The sequence below is a fragment of the Salvia hispanica genome, chromosome 6, assembly GCF_029641045.1.
Source record: "Salvia hispanica isolate PSC_SH4W2 chromosome 6, Shi_PSC_v1, whole genome shotgun sequence".
In the NCBI taxonomy this organism is placed as follows: Eukaryota; Viridiplantae; Streptophyta; class Magnoliopsida; order Lamiales; family Lamiaceae; genus Salvia; species Salvia hispanica.
This window is the reverse complement of record NC_142697.1, coordinates 47,487,370-47,509,018: the sequence shown is the minus strand read 5'-3', so window position 1 is coordinate 47,509,018 and position 21,649 is coordinate 47,487,370. Positions and strand designations below refer to the sequence as shown.

The window sequence follows — 21,649 nt, the reverse complement described above, 5'->3', positions numbered from 1 at the left end:
CCAGTTGCTGCTGCAGCACCATCGCCAGTTGCTGCTGCAGAAAGGTGAATAGTGTCAATGATATATGACTCGATCACATCTTTGGCCGCTTGAGCTGCATCTACAATGCGCATCTCCAATGGATCTGCTTCGTCGCTGTATGCATAAGGAGACTTATAGCTTTCGAGAAATTCCTGCAAAAAGACAAGTTTTTCGGTGAGAGATTTAACTTGTTGTTTATCGAGAAAAATTGGAGGGGATGGATGAGTTTCAATATCATCTATGACTTTCATAAGAGAAATCACATATGCATAAGCCGCCATGAATGCCAAGTAGATGAATGGTGTGAACGAAATTAAGATTAAATTGCAGAGATGAAGAAGACTAATATGGTAGAATTATTTTGCAGATATCTTAAAATACAACTATTAACTTTTTAATTAAAGAAAGACCCTACATAGCAATTATGCATGATTCTTTTCAGCTGCTTTCCATCGTGAGTAGTTTCAACAGAATGTACAGCTTACTTACCATTTATATTGAAACTGAAAGTGGACACTTAATGGGGACCGGCGAAAATAACAAAAGTGGATAGTTAACAGGGGATAGAAGAGTACGTTTCTTTTGATCACGAGAGGTAAGAAAGAGAATAAAAGTTAAAGAAAGATTAAGTAAGAAAAATAGAAAAATTAAAGAGGGTAAATAGAGAAAAAAAAGTACACCTACCAAGAAATTAAAAATATATTGATTTTTGTATAAAAATAAAGTCACTAAATAAAATACATTTCGATTCCAAAATAGTATCATCTAATATTTTATTCGTGACTAAAAAATGTTTATCATCTTAGCTGTCGGCAATAATTTGCAAAGGTGAAAAAACCAGTCACGCGCGCAACGTTTGTCACAATTATTGAGGAGACATAATAATTAAAGTGTTATAATATACTATCTTCGCCCAAACAGTCTCACAAAGAGCCAAAGAGTGAGTAGTTTATGGAATTTGTTTTTGGGTAAAACTGAACTGCAAATTTAGAACCACTCTCCCATGCTATTTGTATTATTTTTTTTTTGTTTTAAACTATTTATATTTTTCTCTTTTAATTAAAATTAAGGTATTTATTTAAGATATTAGAATTAATTAAATTTTCTCTTACTATTACATTTAATATACTAATTAATCAATTCTTAATTTACGATCCAAAGAGAAAAGTGCGAATAGTAGAGGGAATACTTCAATAAATACTTTGGATCATATTCTAAATTAAATCATCTCTTATTATTCAAGAGAGAGAAAGAGAATGCCACAAAAGAAGTCTACTTTGTTGAAGCATCATAAGTTCAAAGTCATGAAATTGGGCTTTAGGCCCAAAGAATAAAAATTAGACACCCAAATCAATAGTCCATAAATCTAAGGTCATGTAAAATTCCATAATGTAGAGCTATTTAAAAATCCCAAGGCCCATCAATTTCTTGGCCCAAACAAGGCGGACCAAGATAATTTTTTACGGCCCATTAAATTTCAGCCCATTCAACAAGAAAAAGCGTCGATTCTTTGCCCTTTTGATCACTGAACACATCATGGACATCGAATGTAAGGTTTAAAATGATCAATTCGAATGTAGATAATTTTTCCTACATGATTTCGATATAAACCTATTTATGATGCTGCGTTACATGAATTTATCACATTACATAATAAGTATTCTCGATTTTTTTATTACAAATTTATTACTCTGTTCCCGATTAAGAGTCACATTTTACCATTTCGGTCCGTCCCCAATTAAGAGTCACACTTCATTTTTACCATAAATAGGAAGTAGGTCTCACATTCCACTAATTCAATTCACTCATATTTTATTGTAAAACCAATATAAAAAATGGGTCCCACATTCCACTACCTTTTTTAACTAACTTTTTTTTATATTTCTTAAAACTTGTGAGCAGTAAGTGTGACTCTTAATACATTCACACTCACATTTTCAACCAACTTTTCTTTATATTTCTTAAAACTTGTGAGTAGTAAGTGTGACTCTTTATACATTCATACTCACATTCCAATAGTAAGTGTGACTCTTAATCGGGGACGGATGGAGTATTTACCTGTGCCGGAATTTAAAAAGCTTTCATATTCTTAAATGAAATTTACAAATTTGCAGACAACTACTCCCTCCGTCCCTGATTAATTATCACTCTTTTCCATTTCGATCTATCCCTCAATAATTGTCACATTTCATTTTTACGTGAGTATGTCCTATATTCCACTAACTCACTCCACTCACATTTTTATTATAAAACTAATATAAAAATATGGGTCCCACATTCCACTAATTTTTTCAACAAACTTTTCTTTATATATCTTAAAACCCTTACCCAGTCAAAGAGTGACTATTAATCGGGGATGGAGGAAGTAGTTACTACATTAAGTAAAATGAGAAATAAAAATTGATCCATTAAGATATGACATATCAACTTGCAAGTCGCAAGAAACGAAAGAGAGAAGAGCGATCACACTATTCACCAAACACACTAACTTTAAAGTTGGAGCTTGCTAACATCTTCAAGGCTCTATCTTTCTTCATACCTGTAACGCTTACTCGAAGGTCCGGTTGGTCTCCATATAAGAGCATCTCCAATGGTCGGCTAGCCACCGGCTAGCCGATTCATCGCGCTAGCCGGTCGGCTAGCCGAACCATTGCAGTAGGCGAGAGCGTTTTCGGCTAGCAGATCGGCGTGGGCTGGCCGATCGGTGGGCGCTGGCCGATGCGCTTGCCGATCTGCAAGCCGCTATTGTGGCAGCCCGATCGGCCAGCGACCGGCTAGCGCCGATTTTTGGTTTTTTTTTTTTAAAAAAAAAAACCTATATAAACGCGATTTTCGTTTCATTTTCATTTGCACCACTTGTTTTAACGAGTTTTCTCCCTCTCTAACTTTCTGTACAAGAGCATCATCGAGCAATGGATCACAACAACGAGTTCAGTCCAGCGACTAGTGGATCTCAGACTCCCACGGTACCTGTGGGATCTGGATGGGGGCAGATGGGCCCGGGGTTTAACATCCCTTCGAATCAGATGATGGGGATGATGGCCGATGCGCCGGGGGGTATGCCAGGCGGCGGGCAGTCAGCACCCGGGTGGGGGGGTACGCCCCAGATGCAGCAGCAGCAGATGATGCTGTAGCAGATGATGATGTGGCAGGGCGGGGTGCCGGGGGGATGCAGCATGGTATGCATCCCGGGATGCAGGAGGGGGTTCAGGGGTCACCGGGAGGGGACACGGTATATCGGCCCTCGCTTGATTTTTTGACGGCTTCGTCTCACACGTCGACCCCAGTGGAGACGCAGTTTACTGGCGATGACCTTCTGTCATTGCATGATATGAGGATCGATCTCGACGATCCGGATACTCCCGTTCCGGCGAGGCGGGCCGCGCCGAAGAAGAAGACGAGGGGGAAGGCCAAGGCCAAGGCGGTCGGGGAGTCATCGCAGCCCACTGTTGACCACACCCCTGGCCGGAGGAAGTGGACGGAGGATGAGTACGCCGGGGTGGCCAGGGGGTGGTTGGAGGTGTGCGACGATCCGCTGGTTGCGAACAACCAGCGGGTCGTCAACATGTGGTCGAAGATCAGAGTTGCCTATAGGAGACACTGCCCGTATGGGAAGGACTTCAGCAACGAGGAGGTCCGGAAGGGGTGGGAGCGCACCAGGGCCGCGGTGGGCCGTTTTGCGAATTTGTACGCCAACGCCCTCCGTCAGCTCAGTAGTGGACAGAATGAGGACGACGCCCGGAGGATAGCCGCGAGTCAGTTCTCCTTGGAGGGGAGGTATAAGGACTTCACCTTCTGGGAGTGCTTCTTGTTGCTGAAGGACTCCGAGAAGTTCCGGGCGGGGTGCGACGCTGGGTGGTCGAAGAAGCAGCGATTGAACTATAGCGGCGACTACAGCGGCAGCAGCGGCGGATCCCACGACCTCCCCCCGGATGTTGAGGAGTTTCCATCCCCTTCTTCATTTGTTGGTCGCCCTCACCCGGTTGGACAGAAGGGGGCGCAACGGGCTGCTCGGGGCGGATACCCCCTCTCGCCCCGATCGGTCCAATCCTCCGCCCACCCACCCGCCCCACTCGAGTACACTCTCCATTCGCGTAACCAAACGCGCGAGCAGATGTACAAGGTCTTCTAAGAGTGGAAGGCCGCCACTGACGCCACGGAGAAGATGTTTCATCACGAGATGCTCGAGAGCATGCGGGTTGATTTGGAAATCGCGCGGGCATGGCTAGCGGGTTCCGACGTGGCCTCAGATACCACGGGTGGCGGCGGCAGCGGCGGCGGCGGTGGCGGTAGCGACGAGGGCGACGGCGAGGATACCGGCGACGGCGATGAGGAGTAGAGAGTGGTGGGGCTCGTGTGTGGAAGCCCTTTTTTTTAAAAAAATTCATGTACTTTTTTAAAAATCTTTGTACTTTTTTTTAATGGAATGGATTATTTTTTCCGTATATGTCTCGTAAATTTAATTCCGTATTTTAATCGTAATTTTAATTCCGTAAAATGTAGTATATTTTGAATTACTTTTATTGCGGCTGGCCTATGGCTGGCCTAAATCTGATGTGGCAGGTGGATTTTTTAGTGTTGCTGACGTGGCAGGGGAGAGAATGGCTGGCCTAAGCACCATTGGAGATGCTCTAAATCCTCTTGCTCCTCCAATATCCATTTAGCCGACAACACCGTCGTTTCACTGCAACTGTGCAATTTAATCGACCTGAGTTTGGGGATTTCTCCAATTTCTAAAGGGATCTCCTCCAATCCATCTAAATATAAAAGATGAAGCTCCTCAAGAAGCGGAAAGTGGGAGCTCTCTAACACTGTCCATTTCTCAAAATCACGACATTCCCACAATGTTAGTGACTTGAGACTGAGGAACTGGCCTTCAACTGTTTCCCACTCGCGCGTTCTGAAGCGACCATCGTATAATCTGAGCTTCTGAAGAAGTGGTAACGAACCTATCGTTGGCATTACGTCTTCCAACTCAAAGCTACTCAGTAGAGAGAGTGTCAACTTCTTAAGAGAGAGCGGGAAACTCATCTTCAGCACATAGTTTCTATCCTTGAGGGAGTAGATCCACATCCTCAAGGATTCCAGTTTACTAAGACAATGAAGATAGCTCAGATAGTTCACTCTCTCAAGTAGTTCCACACTGTAATTCACATCCAATTTCTCGATATTGGGAATTCTTTTAACGACATCTTCACTTAAACTCAAATCATCCATTCCCTTCAGCGCCTCTAGATTCTCCATGATAGTAATATCATTGTCGATGCTCGGAGGATTTGGGAGATACAAATTCCAGTTTGGGAATTTGACATGCCTAAGCTTATGCATTCTCCAAATTTCAATTGGTGCAATAAAATCTTTCTCACAACAAATAATTAGTGTACTTAGATTCCAAAGCAGATTGATCGAAGGAATCACGGACTCCCAACTAGCTTTAAGAGCAAGGCATCATGAATTCACCAAATGAAACACTTTTTCAAGGGAATACAAGTTTTCAAACCCTATATATTTGCTATCATATGAAAATAGTGTCCGAAGGAATCTAGAATTTGGCAGTTCTTGAACTTCATATTTATGACGTACATCAGACCGAGCGTGTGACATAAACTCCGAGGCATTGCTAACTTCATCGATAGATCTCTTAGTAAATCATAAATCTTGCAGTGTTTTATATTTCCAAGTATGCCCAACTCATGAACTACAATAAGATTCCTATCAACTAGCTCTTTTAAGTACTCTTTTGCAGTAGTTGTCAAGCTTTTATTGTCTATTGGTTTAAGAAATCCTTCAGAAACCCATAGCTCCACGATTGTAGAAGCTCTAATCACACTGTCTTCCTCAAACACTCCCATATACAAAATACAAGGCTTTAGATAGGCGGGCAATTGATTATAGCTCAGTTTCAATATCCTCGAGCAATAATCATCATTCTCTAAATTCACTATTGAACTAAAGTTTTTCTCTATAGACACCCAATATTCTAGTGAAACTTCAGATTTTGCCATTAGGCCCCCCCGTCACAACAATTGTCAAAGGAAGTCCATTACACTTTTCCACAATTTTCTTTCCAATACTCTCGAGTTGAGTAGGAAAACTTTGTTCCCCACATACAATCTTGGAGAACAAAGTCCAACTACTAACCTTGTCTAGAAATTTCATCTTGAAGACGCTATAGGAATCAGTCAAGTGGGAAGCTAAGATCGAAATCCTAGTTGTGACTAGTATTCGACTACCATTACCACAATCAGGAAAGGAAAATTTCAACTTATCCCACACATCTATACTCCACATATCATCCAATATAATGAGATATCTTCTACCCCATAAATACTGGTATAATTTTACTACCAATTCTTTCTCATCCATACTGCTCGAGGACCCTCCTGCTCGAGAGACAACTTCTCTAAGAGTTTCTACTACATTATAATCTTGGGAAATGGTAGTCCACACACAAATACCAAAACGCTCTTTAATAAGCTTGTGTTCAAACGCACCTTTTGCCAGAGTGTTTTTCTGATTCCACCCATCCCTACAATAGGAATGATTTGGCGATTGGTGTTTCCATCAGTAAGCCTATCCAAGAGTTGAAGGAGCACATCATCAAACCCTACCATGAGATTCTTCTTTTCAGTGGAACTACTAGATCTTAAAGCAGCATCATCAGAAACCAACTTCCTCTCCTTCTCTTCCTTCACCCTCGTTTTCCCGGTCACCTCTTGCATGATCAAATCCATTTCTTCTATCGCATTTTGCAGATCTTGATAGAAATGGGTGCATCTGATTTGTTCATCACCACCATCATCATGATCAGTTGCTGCTGAAGAATGCTGAATGGTGTCAATTGTATATGACTCGATCACATCTTCAGCCACTTGACTTGCATCTGCAATGCGAATTAAAGATGCCAATCAGTTTTATTCAAAAATAGAACAAGTTATACCAAATATGGTTTCATCTCAATCAACAAGTCAAATACCTATATCATTTCCAATCAACGCCAGAAAATAAATAATTTTCAATATTAAGTACTAGTAATATTTTGAAAATATCACAGCAACCCACGGTCAATCCTAAGTTATGACGTTTGGATATAAATTTATCTAAAATATAAATTGAATAGATCATAATAATATGGGTGTTTTCGTTTTAAAAATAACTTAACTAACACTTTTTTAGAATATAATTTTATCCTCAAACTAGAACATGTACAAAATTTGGTTTCATTACCATCAGCAATCATAAAATCCTGTCATAATTTGCAATATTCATAAAGTAATTCGTAGTAATTTATTGCAAATATGAGAAAATATTATAAACTTCAAAAAACACACCAAATGAAAAATAAACATTTTTAAAAAACAACTCACTCATAATGCGAATCTCCAATGGATCTGCTTCGCTGTTGTATTCATTGGGTGATTTGTAATCTTCAAGAAATTCTTGCAAGAAGGTTACTATTTTTTTGAGAGATTCCACTTGTTGCTCGTCGAAAGAAATCGGAGGGGAAGGATGAGTTTCAATATCATCTATGATATGCATAAGAGAAATTAGAGCTGCATAAGCCGCCATCTTAATTCTTTGAAATTAATGTATGAATTAAAATGATTAGACAAATATATCAAAGATGAATTTGGTATTTTGATGCAACAATTAAAATTTGACTTTTTATGAGAAAGAAAGAAAGAGGAATAAGTTTTGAATGTGGAAGAGTATGAAAAAGATGGAATGTATTATGTAACATAATCTTAACTTTATACTACTATAATCTTAACTTTTGAATGTGGAATGTATTATACTATAATCTTAACTTTATTGAAATTGGTTCTTATAAATTCTTAAAAATAATTAGCATGACAGGCTGGAAACTTATTTCTAGGAATATGATAATCTTAAAAAGGGGTAAGTCAACTTTCATTAAGTTGACGTTTTGCCATAACCACATGCATAAAAACTGGGCGTGACAGGCTGGTTTCTCTTTGAAAAAATGCAGCCACGACTTGACCAATTATTGTATACTCCCTCCGTCCCACAATAATAATCAATGCTTATTGTGGCATGACTTTTAATAAATATAAAAAAATTTGGTTGAAAAAGTTAGTAGAATGTGAGACTCACTTCTCTCTTCGTTCCGCGGTAGCTGAGTCACTTTGCCATTTCGGTACGTTCCATAGTAGTTAAGTCATTTCTTTTTATAGCAAAAGTCAACACATTTCTTATCTCTTACTTTACTCTCTCTTAATTTATTCTTTCTTCATCTCTCTACCTTTTTCACTTTTTACTTTATTCTTCCTATATTTATCCCACTTAACACAATTTTTCTTAAATCCCGTGCCGGAAAGAAACGCCTCTACTACCGCGAAACGGAGGGAGTATTAATTTTATAATAAAATGTGTGTGAAGTGAGTTAGTGGAATGTGAGACCTACTTGCATTTATAGTAAAATTAAAATGTGATAATTATTGTGGGACGAACTGAAATACAAAAGAGTAACGATTATTGTGAGACGAGAAAGATAAGAGAGTATTTACGTGGAGCTGCACTCCTATTTGAGTCAAAAGAATATGTCAAACAAATATGAAATCAAATATTGCGGCTAGCCTCCAACCATATATGCTATAAATGATTCACACTCATCCACCTCAATAATGAAGGCTATTTCTCATTATGAATTTATCACACTTCCGCAACTCTGTACCCTTACAATATAAAATAAATATTCTCAATATTATCACAACTTTGAAAAGTTAACAAGAATTCAAATCTACCACTATCCTAATGAATAGAACAATTATTAAATGAATATTAAAATTCTAAATCCTACCATATCTATTGCAATTGGAAAGCTTTCCCTAGAGAAGTCCGAATCTATACTCCAAGAAGTGGGCTTCTCCACATAACAATTCTTTCAAAGCCCATAAATAGGCCCGAATATGTGGCCTGCATCGAAGCATTGGCTTTTTTTGTTTTAGGCCTAATTTACCTTAGTTACAAAATCGATCACGACTTATTTAACATATATTTTTTAATTTAATTACTTTAATTGAGTTCAGAAGAAGTGTCACAGGTTTTGAAGCACAGTTTACTTCCCTTACATTGAGTCAAAAATAGAATATACTAGTGATTTTTTCAATTCTATTTCAAATTTCCATCTAAATTAGTAATAATCTAAATATTATATTCTACCCGTTCCACAGTAATAGAGCCGTTTCATTTTGAGCACTCATTTTGAAAAAATAATAATAAATAGTTAGAGTGAAGAAAGAGTAAAGTAAGAGAAATAATATTGTAGATAAGACTTTTCACTACATTATTCTCTTTCTTACTTTACTCTCTCTCCACTTTAACTATTTATTATAATTTTTTCAAAATGAGAACTCAAAACGAAACGCCTCTATTACCGTGGAACGGAGGGAGTACTTGTTCCTAACCATTCTCTTGCATACATGAATTAGTCACATTAAAAATTATCCAAATTCGTTTTACCAAAATTATTACACTTATAAAAGTATATACAACATATTCGACTTAATTTCATAATTGTTGGTTTGGGTTATAATTCTTGAATTTTTATTTTTTATTTTTGCAAAATAACTATATATGCTGGAATTTAATAAAGTTTTCATAATCTCAATTGTACTAACAAATTTTTGAAATATTATGCGGGAGCAATTCCAAATTTGCAAGATGAGAAATGAAAATTGATATGATTAAGTTTACAAGGAAATACTAACAACTTGAGGCACAGAAGGAAAGAGAAGGCTTCACTAAAATTATGGAGGGAAGAATACAAAGAAAAGAAGAGCGATCAATACACACTAACACTAGAAAGGAAGCACTACAACTTCAAAATTGGAACTTGCCAGCCTCTGCGACGCTTTATCTTTCTTCTCGACTACAACACGAACATGAAGGTCTAGTTGGTCTCCTTGTAAATCCTCTTGCTCCTTCAATATCTCTTTAGCTGACAACACCAATAATTCATTGCAAAGATTCAATTCAATCGATCTGAGTGTTGGTATTTCTCCAATTTCTGAAGGAATCTCCTTCAATTTTTTCATTTCACAAAGACGAAGCTTCTGAAGAAATGGAAAATGGGAGCTCTCTGACACTGGCCACTTTTCTAGATCTTGACAAGAGACCAAGCTTAGTGATCTGAGGCTTGGGAATTGGCCTTCAACTGTTTTCCACTCGCCTTTTTTGAAGCGACCGAAAATTAATGTGAGCTTGTGAAGAAGTGGTAAGGCACCTATCATTGGCAGTATGTCTTCCCACTCAAAACCGATTGGTAAATCGAGATTCAACTTCTTAAGGGAGTCTGAGAAGCTCATCTTCTGAACATACCTTCCGTTATTGGTGGAGTCTACGAACAGCCTCAAGGATTCAAGTTTAGTAAGACACTGAAGTATCTTCAGCTGAGATAGTTCACTCCCTCAATTACTTCCATATCATAAGTTATGGATAATTGCTTGATATTGGGAATTCTTTGAACAACATCTTCACTCAAATTGAGATTCTTCACTCCTCTGACCACCTCTAGATGCTTCATGACAATAATATCATCATCAGCGCTCGGGGGAGCTCGGAGATGCATCATTCGATTATTGAACTCGAAATGCCTAAGTTTAAGCATTTTCCAAATATCAATTCGTTCCATAGAAACACCATCACAAAAAATGAATAGTGTATGTAGATTCCAAAGCAATTTGATTGAAGTTTGCACATGAAAAGGAACGTTTCGAAAAGCAAGGTATCGTGAGTTCACAGGTTTTGGGGTATTTCTCTTTGTATAAAGTCCATATGCATGTAGTGTCCTCGGAAATCTAGATTTTGGCAATTCTAGATCACTAATCTTGTCACACCATAGTAAACAAGAACGGACATGTGACATGGATTCAAAGGCATTGAGGATTTTTTCCTCAGAAGTACTTCTTGGAATAACAATCCGGTGTTGGCTAATTACGCCTACAAGACTTTCTTCTCTCAAAACATTAAAAAACCTCTGTTTTTGAGCTTCTTTCATTGATAAATCTCTTAGTAAATCATGAATTTTGCAGAATTTAACATTCCCGAGTAACCCAAACTCCTCAACTAAAATGAGATTCCTATCAACTAGCTCCTGCAAGTGCTCTTTTGCAATTGTTACCATGCTTTTGTTGTCTAATGGTTTAAGAAACCCTTCAGACTCCCATAGCTCGGCAATTTCTGAAGCACTAAGCACACGGTCTTCCTCAAACACTCCCATGTAAAGAAAACAAGGCTTTAGATAGGTAGGCAAATAATTATAACTTAGTTTCAATATTGTCAAGCAATAATCATCATTCTCCGAATTCACTATTGAGCTTATGTTTTCCTTTATGTGCTCCCAATATTCTACTGTAGGTTCGGATTTAGCCATTAGACCCCCTATCACAGCAATTGCCAAAGGAAGTCCCTTACACTTTTCCACAATTTTCTTTCCAATACTCTTGAGTTGAGTAGGGAAACCTTGTTCCCCAAATACAGTTTTGGAGAACAAAGTCCAACTACCAGCCTCATCTAGAAATCCCATCTTGAAGACATTATAGGAATCAGTCAAGTGGGCAGCCAAGTTCAACATCCTAGTTGTGACTAGTATTCGACTACTATTACAACAATCAGGAAAGGAAAATTTCAACTTATCCCACACATCTATACTCCATATATCATCTAATATAATGAGATATCTCCTACCCCATAAATACTGGTATAATTTTACTACCAATTCTTTCTCATCCATACTGCTCGAGGACCCTCCTGCTCGAGAGAGAACTTCTCTAAGAGTTTCTACTATATTATAATCTTGGGAAATGGTAGTCCACACACAAATACCAAAACGCTCTTTAATAAGCTTGTGTTCGAACGCACCTTTTGCGAGAGTAGTTTTGCCGATTCCACCCATCCCCACGATAGGGATGATTTGGCGATTGGTGTTTCCATCAGTAAGCCTATCCAAGAGTTGAAGAAGCACATCATCAAACCCTACCATGATAAGGTTCTTCTCAGTGGAACTACTGGATCGTAAATCCGCCACGTTCCTCTGGTGCACTACCTTTTCCCTTGTTATTCCAGTCACCTCCTTTTTGATCATATCCACTTCTTCAATCACATTTTGCAGATCCTGATAGAAGTGGATGCAACTAATTTGTTCACCATCACCATCACCATCACCATTACCGCCATCATCATCACCACTAGCACCATCATCATCATCATCTCCACCAGTACCATCGCCAGTTGCTGCTGCAGAAAGGTGAATAGTGTCAATGATATATGACTCGATCACATCTTCGGCCGCTTGAGCTGCATCTACAATGCGCATCTCCAACGGATCTGCTTCGTCGCTGTATGCATAAGGAGAGTTATAGCTTTCGAGAAATTCCTGCAAAAACACAAGTTTTTCAGTGAGCGATTCAACTTGTTGTTTATCGAGAAAAATCGGAGGGAATGGATGAGTTTCAATATCATCTATGACTTTCATAAGAGAAATCAGAGCTGCATAAGCCGCCATGAAAGCTCGGAAACTGAATACTTGAGCAGTGTGAATGAAAATGAGTTAAAATGCAAACATGAAAGAAAGAAGACCAAAGTGATATTGTTGAAAATATTGCAATTGTGTGGCTATGGACGTTTCAATTCAAGAATGACCCTACATTATAATTATCCATGAAATATACATAATCTTTGCAGCTGGCATCCATTCTCACAATTTCCTTTTAGCAAAACAACAAATAAACTTAAAGATAAGTTACTTTTGTTCTTGTGAATAACAACCACACACTGAAATTATTAAAATCCACTTATAAGACCTTTTACAAATTGAATTTTAGCCTTTCAAAAAAAGGAAATGGATTTTTTGGTAAATCTGTTAGCCGAGAAATCCATTGGTAAATAATCATCAAAAATGAATTTTTTTTAAGGTAAATCAAGTTAATCAACTATAGTCAAACACCTAGCGTGCATTCAAAGTTTTATTAGGATGCTTTTAAGTTAATCTTTGGAAGATTAAGGCAACTAAGTTAATCTTTAGAAACATGTAAAATTATTGTGACATCATCTAAACCAAAGATCCTCTTCCGACGAATTTCAATCACAATTCAGTAGCAACTGCAAACTGCCACAAAATTAGGGGCAAAATATTACTCCATCCGTCCCGCTTTAGCAGTCCCATTGACTTTTCTGTCCTCTTTTTGTAAAAACAATAAAAAATAGTTAAAAAGGAGAAATGAGAAATTAAGAGAGAGAATAATATAGAAAAACGTCTTATCTACGTTATTGTCGCTCTTACTTTACCATTTTTCTACTTTAACTATTTTTTATCATTTTTACAAAAAGATGGCAGAAAAGTCAATGGAACTGCTAAAGCGGGACGGAGGGAGTACTAATTTCACCTCTAAATTTGGCGGTAATCGACAAGGAGCGATTTCAAGAAATTTATATCAATAAAAAAATTGAATAAAATGATTCTAATGCGATTTCACCTCTAAATTTGTACTGCAATAGTATTTTAGAAATATACTGGTTCTAATGCGAATAATAATTCATTTATCTATTTATGTACAGTAATAAAATTGAATAAAATGATGGACGATTTATTTATGGCCGAATTGATGTGAAAGTTAATAATACTTTTTTAGATCATTTATTTATGTGGATCGCTCCATAACCTCATTGGGCTCAGCTCAAAAATAAACTTCTATTCCAAATCTATTGTTAAAAAAGTGGGCTTTTTGCACATATTCACTTTATTACAAAGCCCAGAATTGAGCCTGAATTTGTAGCCCAGATTTAATATAAATCTATAAGCTTAGAACCAACCCTATCTTTTTTTATCATCTCTATTATTTTATCCTTTCTTCGTTAATTCACAAAATAACATTGTCTAACATCTCGTACCAAAAACCAAATATTTCATATTTATTGGGATAGATGGAGTATTTACTTGCGTTGGAATCTGTAACACATTACATACAATATCAACTTAACACACTTACCACTCAAAGTAAACGCTCATTGAATAAGTCAAAAACGTGCACGCAGTAAAGGTCGCTTAACAATAGGAATCAAGCGCAACGGGTGTTTCCTATTAACAGTCGCGCCAAAGGCCTCCGTCATATCCAATTCATCATGCTTCATCCCATATGGCATTTTCCAATCGAAATGAAAGAGAAGCATAGCAAGTGGAATCTCCACATTTGCCAGACCGAACAACATGCCAGGACATATTCTCCTTCCCGCGCCAAAGGGCATGTATTCGAGATTGCTCGCATGGAAATCATGCGAGCTTTCCTCAAATCTCTCAGGTATAAACTTCTCAGCATCGTTCCAGTACTCGGGGTCCCATCCAAGTACCCATCCTTGCACTACCACTCTTGTTCCGGCTGGGATTTCGTATCCATTTATTTCACATCTTTGGGCACTCATTCTTGGAACTAGGAGTGGCAACGGAGGGTGCAATCTTAGAGTCTCATTCTTGAATGGACTCTCTCTTCTATCAGTCTATGCTTTTGGATCATATTCTAAATTAAATCATCTCTTGTCATTCAAGAGAGAGCCAGTGTAGTCCGACGGTTTTGATGAACTGACATCCGCAAAGTGGGCTGTCCTCTTTAGTAGGGTAAGCGAATGAGATAATATGTAGTACTATTTTCTAGGTATATTTGCACATTGGGCTTGATTGATTGGTGTGGTAATGACAAATATTAGGTTGGTGATAATCTCTTGATGTATCTGTTGAAGTGTACTTCAATATTTCTTCCTCTTCCTCGGAAGAAGCACCATCAGATTTGTGGCCGTTCCGTTGCCAAATTGTTCTCCGACTTCCCAAGAGGCATGCCTAAGTCTAGAGCTCCGCATCATCCACCAAGTAACGTTTATTGTACTCTCTTACTCGTTTATTGAGTTGTGACTTCTTCTCATTTGATTTCAGCAATGCTTCAAGAGTTTGATGATTCTTTTCCTCTTTATCTTTGATCAGGACACAAAGTTAAGAGGCAAAGGGTAGTTAAGAAGAGACTTCTATGAGGTATGAATCGAATGTCACACGGTTTGATATTTTGTAATTTATTCTTACTCTCTCATCTATCCTATATTTTATTATCTCTTCATTTAATTAATTAAATATTATTTTTTAAAATTTTTATAAAAAAATAAAATGCATCACTTAAATTAGGTGGAGAGACTAGAGATTGATGATTTATTTTATCTGGCCATATGATCACAGCTACTAGAAGAACTCATCCCCATATTTATCAATTCATTAACTAGAAGAAAAATTCAATGAAATGATGAGCGATTCTTTGAAAGTACATAGGAGTACTTATTTTTTCTTTTTAGATGGAGTAATTTATTCCCATAGATCACCAATAACTTTCTAGTCCAAAGTGGGCTTCTCCTGACATCAATTCTTTACAAAGCCCAAATTTGAGCATAATTATTGTTCATTTTCGTGTTATCAATACTACTATTAATTCTCACGTAAAATGTGTTAATTTAATATTTTTCTTTTCAAATTATGATATTTAATATGATGCTCGAATTATGTTGTTGTTTTATTAAGCAACGTTTTGATATTAAAATTTCGAAACCAACAAATAAGCCCTTTGTTAGTTTTGCACTTTAACAAAAATAGATTTGATTTTATGATAATACTCTTAAGTCTTACTCCATCCGTCCCCGAATAAGAGTCCCGTTTTTTTCCATTTTAGTCCATCAGCAAATAAGAGTCCCGATTCACTTTTACCATAAATGGTAATAAGTTAATAGGTCTCACCTTCCACTAATTCATCCCACTCACATTTCATTTGAAACTAATATATACAACTGGGACCTCTATTCCACTAACTTTTTTTCCACCCACTTTTCTTAATATTTTTTAAAACTCGTGCTGCCCATGAACAGGACTCCTAATGGCGGACGGATGAAGTAACTCTTAACCAATCCATTTGAAAATAACCATGAAACAGACCATTAATTGTAATCCCTACGTCCCAACTAAGTTGAGCACTAAAAAAAATCTACGTCCCAATTAATTTTATAGACTACTCTAGCATTTCATCGAATTATCCTCACGTAAATCAAAATCTGGGCATTTAGCGTTTCAGAAATGGGGAATGAATATTTCATCAAATTTTTCATCAACACTCAACAATTTCGATATGCATGCATACTGGAAATTGACGACTGTAACATGTGATCATTAATGTAGAAGGTATATATTGTCTCTCTTAAACAGGATGCATTGTTCCTTTATCACTTCAAAAACTCAGTGTGTAGTATCAAAGCAATTCCAAATATGCAAGATGAGAAATGAAAAATTGATCTGATTAATTTTACAAGGAAATAATTAAGAAAAAAGAAGAGCGATCAATACACATTAACACTAGAAAGTAGACACTACAACTTCAAAATTGGAACTTGCCAGCCTCTGCAATGCTTTATCTTTATACTCGATGGAAGCACGGACATGAAGGTCTAGTTGGTCTCCTTGTGAATCCTCTTGCTCCTTCAACATCTCTTTAGCTGACAACACCAATAATTCATTGCAAAGTTGCACTTCAATTGATCTGAGTGTTGGTATTTCTCCGATTTCTGAAGGAATCTCCTTCAAGTTTTTCATTTCACAAAGACGAAGCTTCTGAAGAAATGGAAAATGGGAGCTCTCTGACACTGTCCACTTTTCTAGATCTTGACAAGAGGCCAAGCTTAGTGACCTGAGGCTGGGGAATTGGCCTTCAACTGTTTCCCACTCGCCTTTTTTGAAGCGACCGGAAATTAATGTGAGCTCGTGAAGAAGTGGTAAGGCCCCTATCATTGGCAGTATGTCTTCCCACTCAAAACCGATTGGGAAAGAGAGTTGTAACTCCTTAAGGGAGTCTGGGAAGCTCATCTTCTGAACATACCTTCCGTTATTGGTGGAGTAGACGAACAGCCCCAAGGATTCAAGTTTAGTAAGACACTGAATGCAGCTGAGATAGTTCACTCCCTCAATTACTTCCATATCATAAGTTATTTCTAAGTTCTTGATATTGGGAATTCTTTGAACAACATCTTCACTCAAATTGAGATTCCTCACTCCTTTGAGCAGTTCTAGATGCTTCATGACAATAATATCATTGTCAGCGTTCGGGGGAGCTCGGAGATGCATCGTTCCATCATAGAACTCGACATGCCTAAGTTTAAGCATTTTCCAAATATCAATTCGTCCCATAGAATCAACCTCACAAACAATGAATAGTGTATGTAGATTCCAGAGCAATTTTATTGAAGTTTGCACATGCAGAGGAACGTTTCGAAAAGCAAGGTATCGTGAGTTCACATGTTTTGGGGTATTTCTCATTGTATAAAGTCTATATGCATGTAGTGTCCTCAGAAATCTAGATTTTGGCAATTCTAGAACACTAATATTGACACGCCATAGGAAACAAGAACGAACATGTGACATGGATTCAAAGGCATTGCGGATTTTTTCCTTAGAAGTACTTCTTGGAATAACAATCCGGTGTTGTCTAATTACGCCTTCAGGACTTTCTTCTCTCAAAACATGAAAAAACCTCTGTTTCTGAGCTTCTTTCATTGATAAATCTCTTAGTAAATCATGGATTTGGCAGTATTTTACATTCCCAAGTAAATCCAACCCACGAACTAAAATGAGATTCCTATCAACTAGCTCCTGCAAGTACTCATTTGCAATTGTTGTCAAGCTTTTATTGTCTAATGGTTTAAGAAACCCTCCAGACTCCCATAGCTTGACAATTTCTGAAGCACTAAGCACACGGTCTTCCTCAAACACTCCCATGTAAAGAAAACAAGGCTTTAGATAGGTAGGCAAATAATTATAACTTAGTTTCAATATTGTCAAGCAATAATCATCATTCTCCGAATTCACTATTGAGCTTAAGTTTCCCTTTATGTGCTCCCAATATTCTAGTGTAGGTTCGGATTTAGCCATTAGACCCCCTATCACAGCAATGGCCAAAGGAAGTCCATTACACTTTTCCACAATTTTCTTTCCAATGCTCTCGAGTTGGGTAGGAAAACTTTGTTCTCCAAATACAGTTTTGGAGAACAAAGTCCAACTACCAGCCTCATCTAGAAATCCCATCTTGAAGACGTTATAGGAATCAGTCAAGTGGGCAGCCAAGTTCAACATCCTAGTTGTGACTAGTATTCGACTACTATTACAACAATCAGGAAAGGAAAATTTCAACTTATCCCACACATCTATACTCCACATATCATCCAATATAATGAGATATCTCCTACCCCATAAGCGTTTGTGTAATTGTACTACCAATTCTTTCTCATCCATACTGCTCGAGGACCCTCCTGCTTGAGAGAGAACTTCTCTAAGAGTTTCTACTATATTATAATCTTGGGAAATGGTAGTCCACACACAAATACCAAAACGCTCTTTAATAAGCTTGTGTTCGAACGCACCTTTTGCGAGAGTAGTTTTGCCGATTCCACCCATCCCCACGATAGGGATGATTTGGCGACTGGTGTTTCCATCAGTTAGCCTATCCAAGAGTTGAAGAAGCACATCATCAAACCCTACCATGACAGGGTTGTTCTCTGTGGAACTACTGGATCTTAAACCACCGTCATTAGAACCCATGTTTCTCTGGTGAACTTCCTTCTCCCTGTTAATCCCAGCCACCTCTTTCTTGAGCAAATCAAGTTCTTCAATCACATTCTGCAGATCCTGATAGAAGTGGATGCAACTGATTTGTTCACCACCATCTTCATCATTATCACCACCACCACCACCATCATCATCATCATAACCACTAGCACCATCATCATCTCCACCAGCACCATCCTCAGTTGCTGCTGCTGCAGAGAGCTGGATAGTGTCGATGATATATGACTCGATCACATCTTCGGCCGCTTGAGCTGTATCTACAATGCGCATCTCCAACGGATCTGCTTCGTCGCTGTATGCATAAGGAGAGTTATAGCTTTCGAGAAATTCCTGCAAAAACACAAGTTTTTCATTGAGCGATTCAACTTGTTGTTTATCGAGAAAAATTGGAGGGGATGGATGAGTTTCAATATCATCTATGACTCTCATAAGAGAAATCAGAGATGCATAAGCCGCCATCAAAGCTCAGAAAATTAGTTCAAATTGAGGAGATGAAAGAAGAAGAGAAATGTGATATTGTGGTAGAGAAATGGAATATGTGCTGCTTTTTGAAATCAAATGCGAAAATGAATTGAAGTTGTTGGACTATGAATTATCATACCTACCGAGTACTTGTCCTTTCATGTTTAAAGCTGCCATTCTTTTTCTTACCGCTGTCACGTGGCTGCAATTGTTTTGTCACACCGTAAATAATACTCCTTCCGATCCATAGTAGTGGAGGTATTTCTTTTCTACACATGATTTAAAAAAATTAAGTTAAATGGGTCAAGTAAAGGAAGAATAAAATATGAAATGAAAAAATAGAGAGAATAAAATAAGAAAAAGAGTAAAGTAAGAGAAAAAAATATGTTGACTTTTATTATAAATGAAAATGACTCCACTACTATGAAACATATCAAAATGGCAAAATGACTCCACTATTATGAAACAGAGGGAGTAGTACTCATTAAATATGAAACGTTTATTTTTTAGCACGAGATTTTATTTATTGCTATTTTATAAGTTAATAAAAAGAGAATATAGTAAGAAAGATGTAAAAAGTAGAAATAATAGTGTTTTCATTTTGAAAACGTTTCATTTTTAATAAGACTACAAAAAAGAAAAGCATTTCATTTTTAATAGAACAAAGAGAGTAATTTATACATACGGAGTACTACTAATTTATTGAGTATGGAATATATCTTAACAAATTGTTTTTCTTACCTACCAAGTACTTGTCCATTCATGTTTAAAGCTGCCATTCTTTTTCTTACTGTTGTCACATGGCTGCAATTGTTTTGTCACACCGTAAATAATACTCGACCGTTCCATAGCATTTGAGGCGTTTCTTTTCGGCATGCGATTTAAAAAAAAATTAAGTTAAATGAGTTAAGTAAAGGAAGAATAAAATATGAAATGAAAAAATAGAGAAAATAAAATAAGGAAGACTAAAGTAAGTAAAAAAATATGTTAGACTTTTATTATAAATAAAAATGACTCCACTACTATGAAATATGAAACGTATCAAAATGATAAAATGACTCCACTACTATGAAACGTTTATTTTGTAGCACGAGATTTTATTTATTGCTACTCCATTTTATAAGTTAATAAAAAGAGAATACGGTCAACATGGTAAGAATCAATCCTTAATTATATAAAGTCATTTCCTTTTTTAAGTAAAAATCAATACTTTTTCAACACCTACTTTACTCTCTTTTACTTTATTCTTTCTTCATCTTACTATCTTTTTCATTTTCCACTTTACTCTCCTTTTGCTTAACTTACCTAATATAATTTTTCTTAATCTCCGTGTCGAAAAGAAAAGCCTCCGTTCTTACATAACGAAGGGAGTACTTTTCCATGTGGGCTTGCCCCATGTGGGCAAAGGACAAAGTATTATTGTTTACACAGCTTTCTTCCCTTGTTTGATAGCATTCACGTGGCTTACCCTAGTATTGTCAAATCAACAATAATAATTTACCTATCTTCATTTTCATTTTAATATAAATAAGTAATAATTAAATATAGTACCTCCTTTTCGTTCGTGAATAATATTCACTTTATTTATCTATCATCACACGAACCAAAGAGTGAATAGTTTATGGATTTTGTTTTTTAACATTCAAACCATATCTACTACTCCCCCTGTCTCGCTTAAGATGACACGTTTTTCTTTTTAGTTTATTCCAACTAAGATGACACATTTCCTTTTTTGGTAACTTTATCTCTCCAATTAATACACCCAACCACTTTTTCTCACTCCTATTAAATTATTCATCTCTCTTTCTCTCTCTATTTTAATACTTACACCCACATTTTCTCTCTCCAATTAAACACTTTAACCAATAACTCCTAAAATCCAGTGCCGACAAAAAATGTGTCATCTTAGCCGGGACGGAGGGAGTAGTACTCCATAAAACATGGCATATTCATACAACAATTCCAAATCATATGGAGTACTATCTCTGTCCTATTCTATGCTATGCTATGCACATTTTTCTTGTTCAACCCGTCCTAAACTTGTTGCACTATATTTATTTTAAGTAAAAAAATTAAAATACTATAATTACTCCCTCCGTCTCCGATAAAGATCCACACTTTTCTATTTCGGTCCGTCATAAATTAAAAGTCACAATTCATTTTTACCATAAATAGTAAGTAGGTCTCACATTCCACTAGCTCAATTCACTCAAATTTTCTTATAAAACCAATATAAAAAATGAGTCTCACATTCCACTAACTTTTTCAACCAACTTTTGTTTACATTTCTTAAAACTCGTATCCGATCAAAGTGTGACTCTTAATCGGGGACGGAGGGAGTAAGATATTAGAGTTAAATAAATGTTTATTTATTATATTTAATATACCAATTTAATATTACACTAATTACTCAATTCTTAATTTATGATCCAAAAAGAAAAATGTGCGTATGATGAAACAAATAGAGTATTTCAAGAGAAAACATTTTGGATCATATTCCAAATTAAA

General features: G+C 36.9%; 3 protein-coding genes and 2 pseudogenes across 3 annotated transcripts; all 5 read right to left on the bottom strand.

Moving 5' to 3' along the window:
* Positions 1–1,491: 1,491 nt before the first annotated feature.
* LOC148924073 (putative late blight resistance protein homolog R1A-10) lies at positions 1,492–6,026 on the bottom strand. Its single transcript, XM_089061676.1, has 3 exons — positions 5,605–6,026; positions 4,640–5,449; positions 1,492–1,546 (listed from the first exon to the last, which is right to left on the bottom strand). Exons 1-3 carry the CDS (start codon positions 6,024–6,026, stop codon positions 1,492–1,494), a joined length of 1,287 nt encoding a protein of 428 aa, XP_088917802.1.
* A 365-nt stretch (positions 6,027–6,391) lies between these two features.
* On the bottom strand, positions 6,392–7,708 carry LOC148924072 (uncharacterized). The gene is made up of 2 exons (XM_089062015.1): positions 7,389–7,708; positions 6,392–6,904 (listed from the first exon to the last, which is right to left on the bottom strand). Exons 1-2 carry the CDS (start codon positions 7,588–7,590, stop codon positions 6,438–6,440), a joined length of 669 nt encoding a protein of 222 aa, XP_088918141.1. The 5' UTR covers positions 7,591–7,708; the 3' UTR covers positions 6,392–6,437.
* A 2,061-nt stretch (positions 7,709–9,769) lies between these two features.
* On the bottom strand, positions 9,770–12,663 carry LOC148924071 (putative late blight resistance protein homolog R1A-10; annotated as a pseudogene).
* A 1,395-nt stretch (positions 12,664–14,058) lies between these two features.
* Positions 14,059–14,460, bottom strand: LOC148924070 (desmethyl-deoxy-podophyllotoxin synthase pseudogene; annotated as a pseudogene).
* A 1,846-nt stretch (positions 14,461–16,306) lies between these two features.
* On the bottom strand, positions 16,307–19,244 carry LOC148924069 (putative late blight resistance protein homolog R1C-3). The gene is made up of 2 exons (XM_089060322.1): positions 18,475–19,244; positions 16,307–18,363 (listed from the first exon to the last, which is right to left on the bottom strand). The coding sequence occupies exons 1-2, from the start codon at positions 19,136–19,138 to the stop codon at positions 16,418–16,420; spliced, it is 2,610 nt and encodes an 869-aa protein (XP_088916448.1). The 5' UTR covers positions 19,139–19,244; the 3' UTR covers positions 16,307–16,417.
* Between the last annotated feature and the right edge of the window lie 2,405 nt (positions 19,245–21,649).

What these genes read in the sequence shown, in the direction of transcription:
- LOC148924069 (XM_089060322.1), bottom strand. Translation starts at nt 19,138, where the DNA reads ATGGCGGCTTATGCATCTCTGATTTCTCTTATGAGAGTCATAGATGAT. An exon ending in CAAAACTACTCTCGCAAAAG is followed by an intron (nt 18,364 to 18,474) that starts GTGCGTTCGAAC and finishes TCTCTCAAGCAG; the next exon opens with GAGGGTCCTCGAGCAGTATG.
- LOC148924073 (XM_089061676.1), bottom strand. Translation starts at nt 6,026, where the DNA reads ATGGCAAAATCTGAAGTTTCACTAGAATATTGGGTGTCTATAGAGAAA. An exon ending in TGTCACACGCTCGGTCTGAT is followed by an intron (nt 5,450 to 5,604) that starts GTACGTCATAAA and finishes TCTTAAAGCTAG; the next exon opens with TTGGGAGTCCGTGATTCCTT. An exon ending in GATTTAGAGCATCTCCAATG is followed by an intron (nt 1,547 to 4,639) that starts GTGCTTAGGCCA and finishes TGATGTGTTCAG; the next exon opens with TGATCAAAAGGGCAAAGAAT.
- LOC148924072 (XM_089062015.1), bottom strand. Translation starts at nt 7,590, where the DNA reads ATGGCGGCTTATGCAGCTCTAATTTCTCTTATGCATATCATAGATGAT. An exon ending in ATTGGAGATTCGCATTATGA is followed by an intron (nt 6,905 to 7,388) that starts GTGAGTTGTTTT and finishes TTCGCATTGCAG; the next exon opens with ATGCAAGTCAAGTGGCTGAA.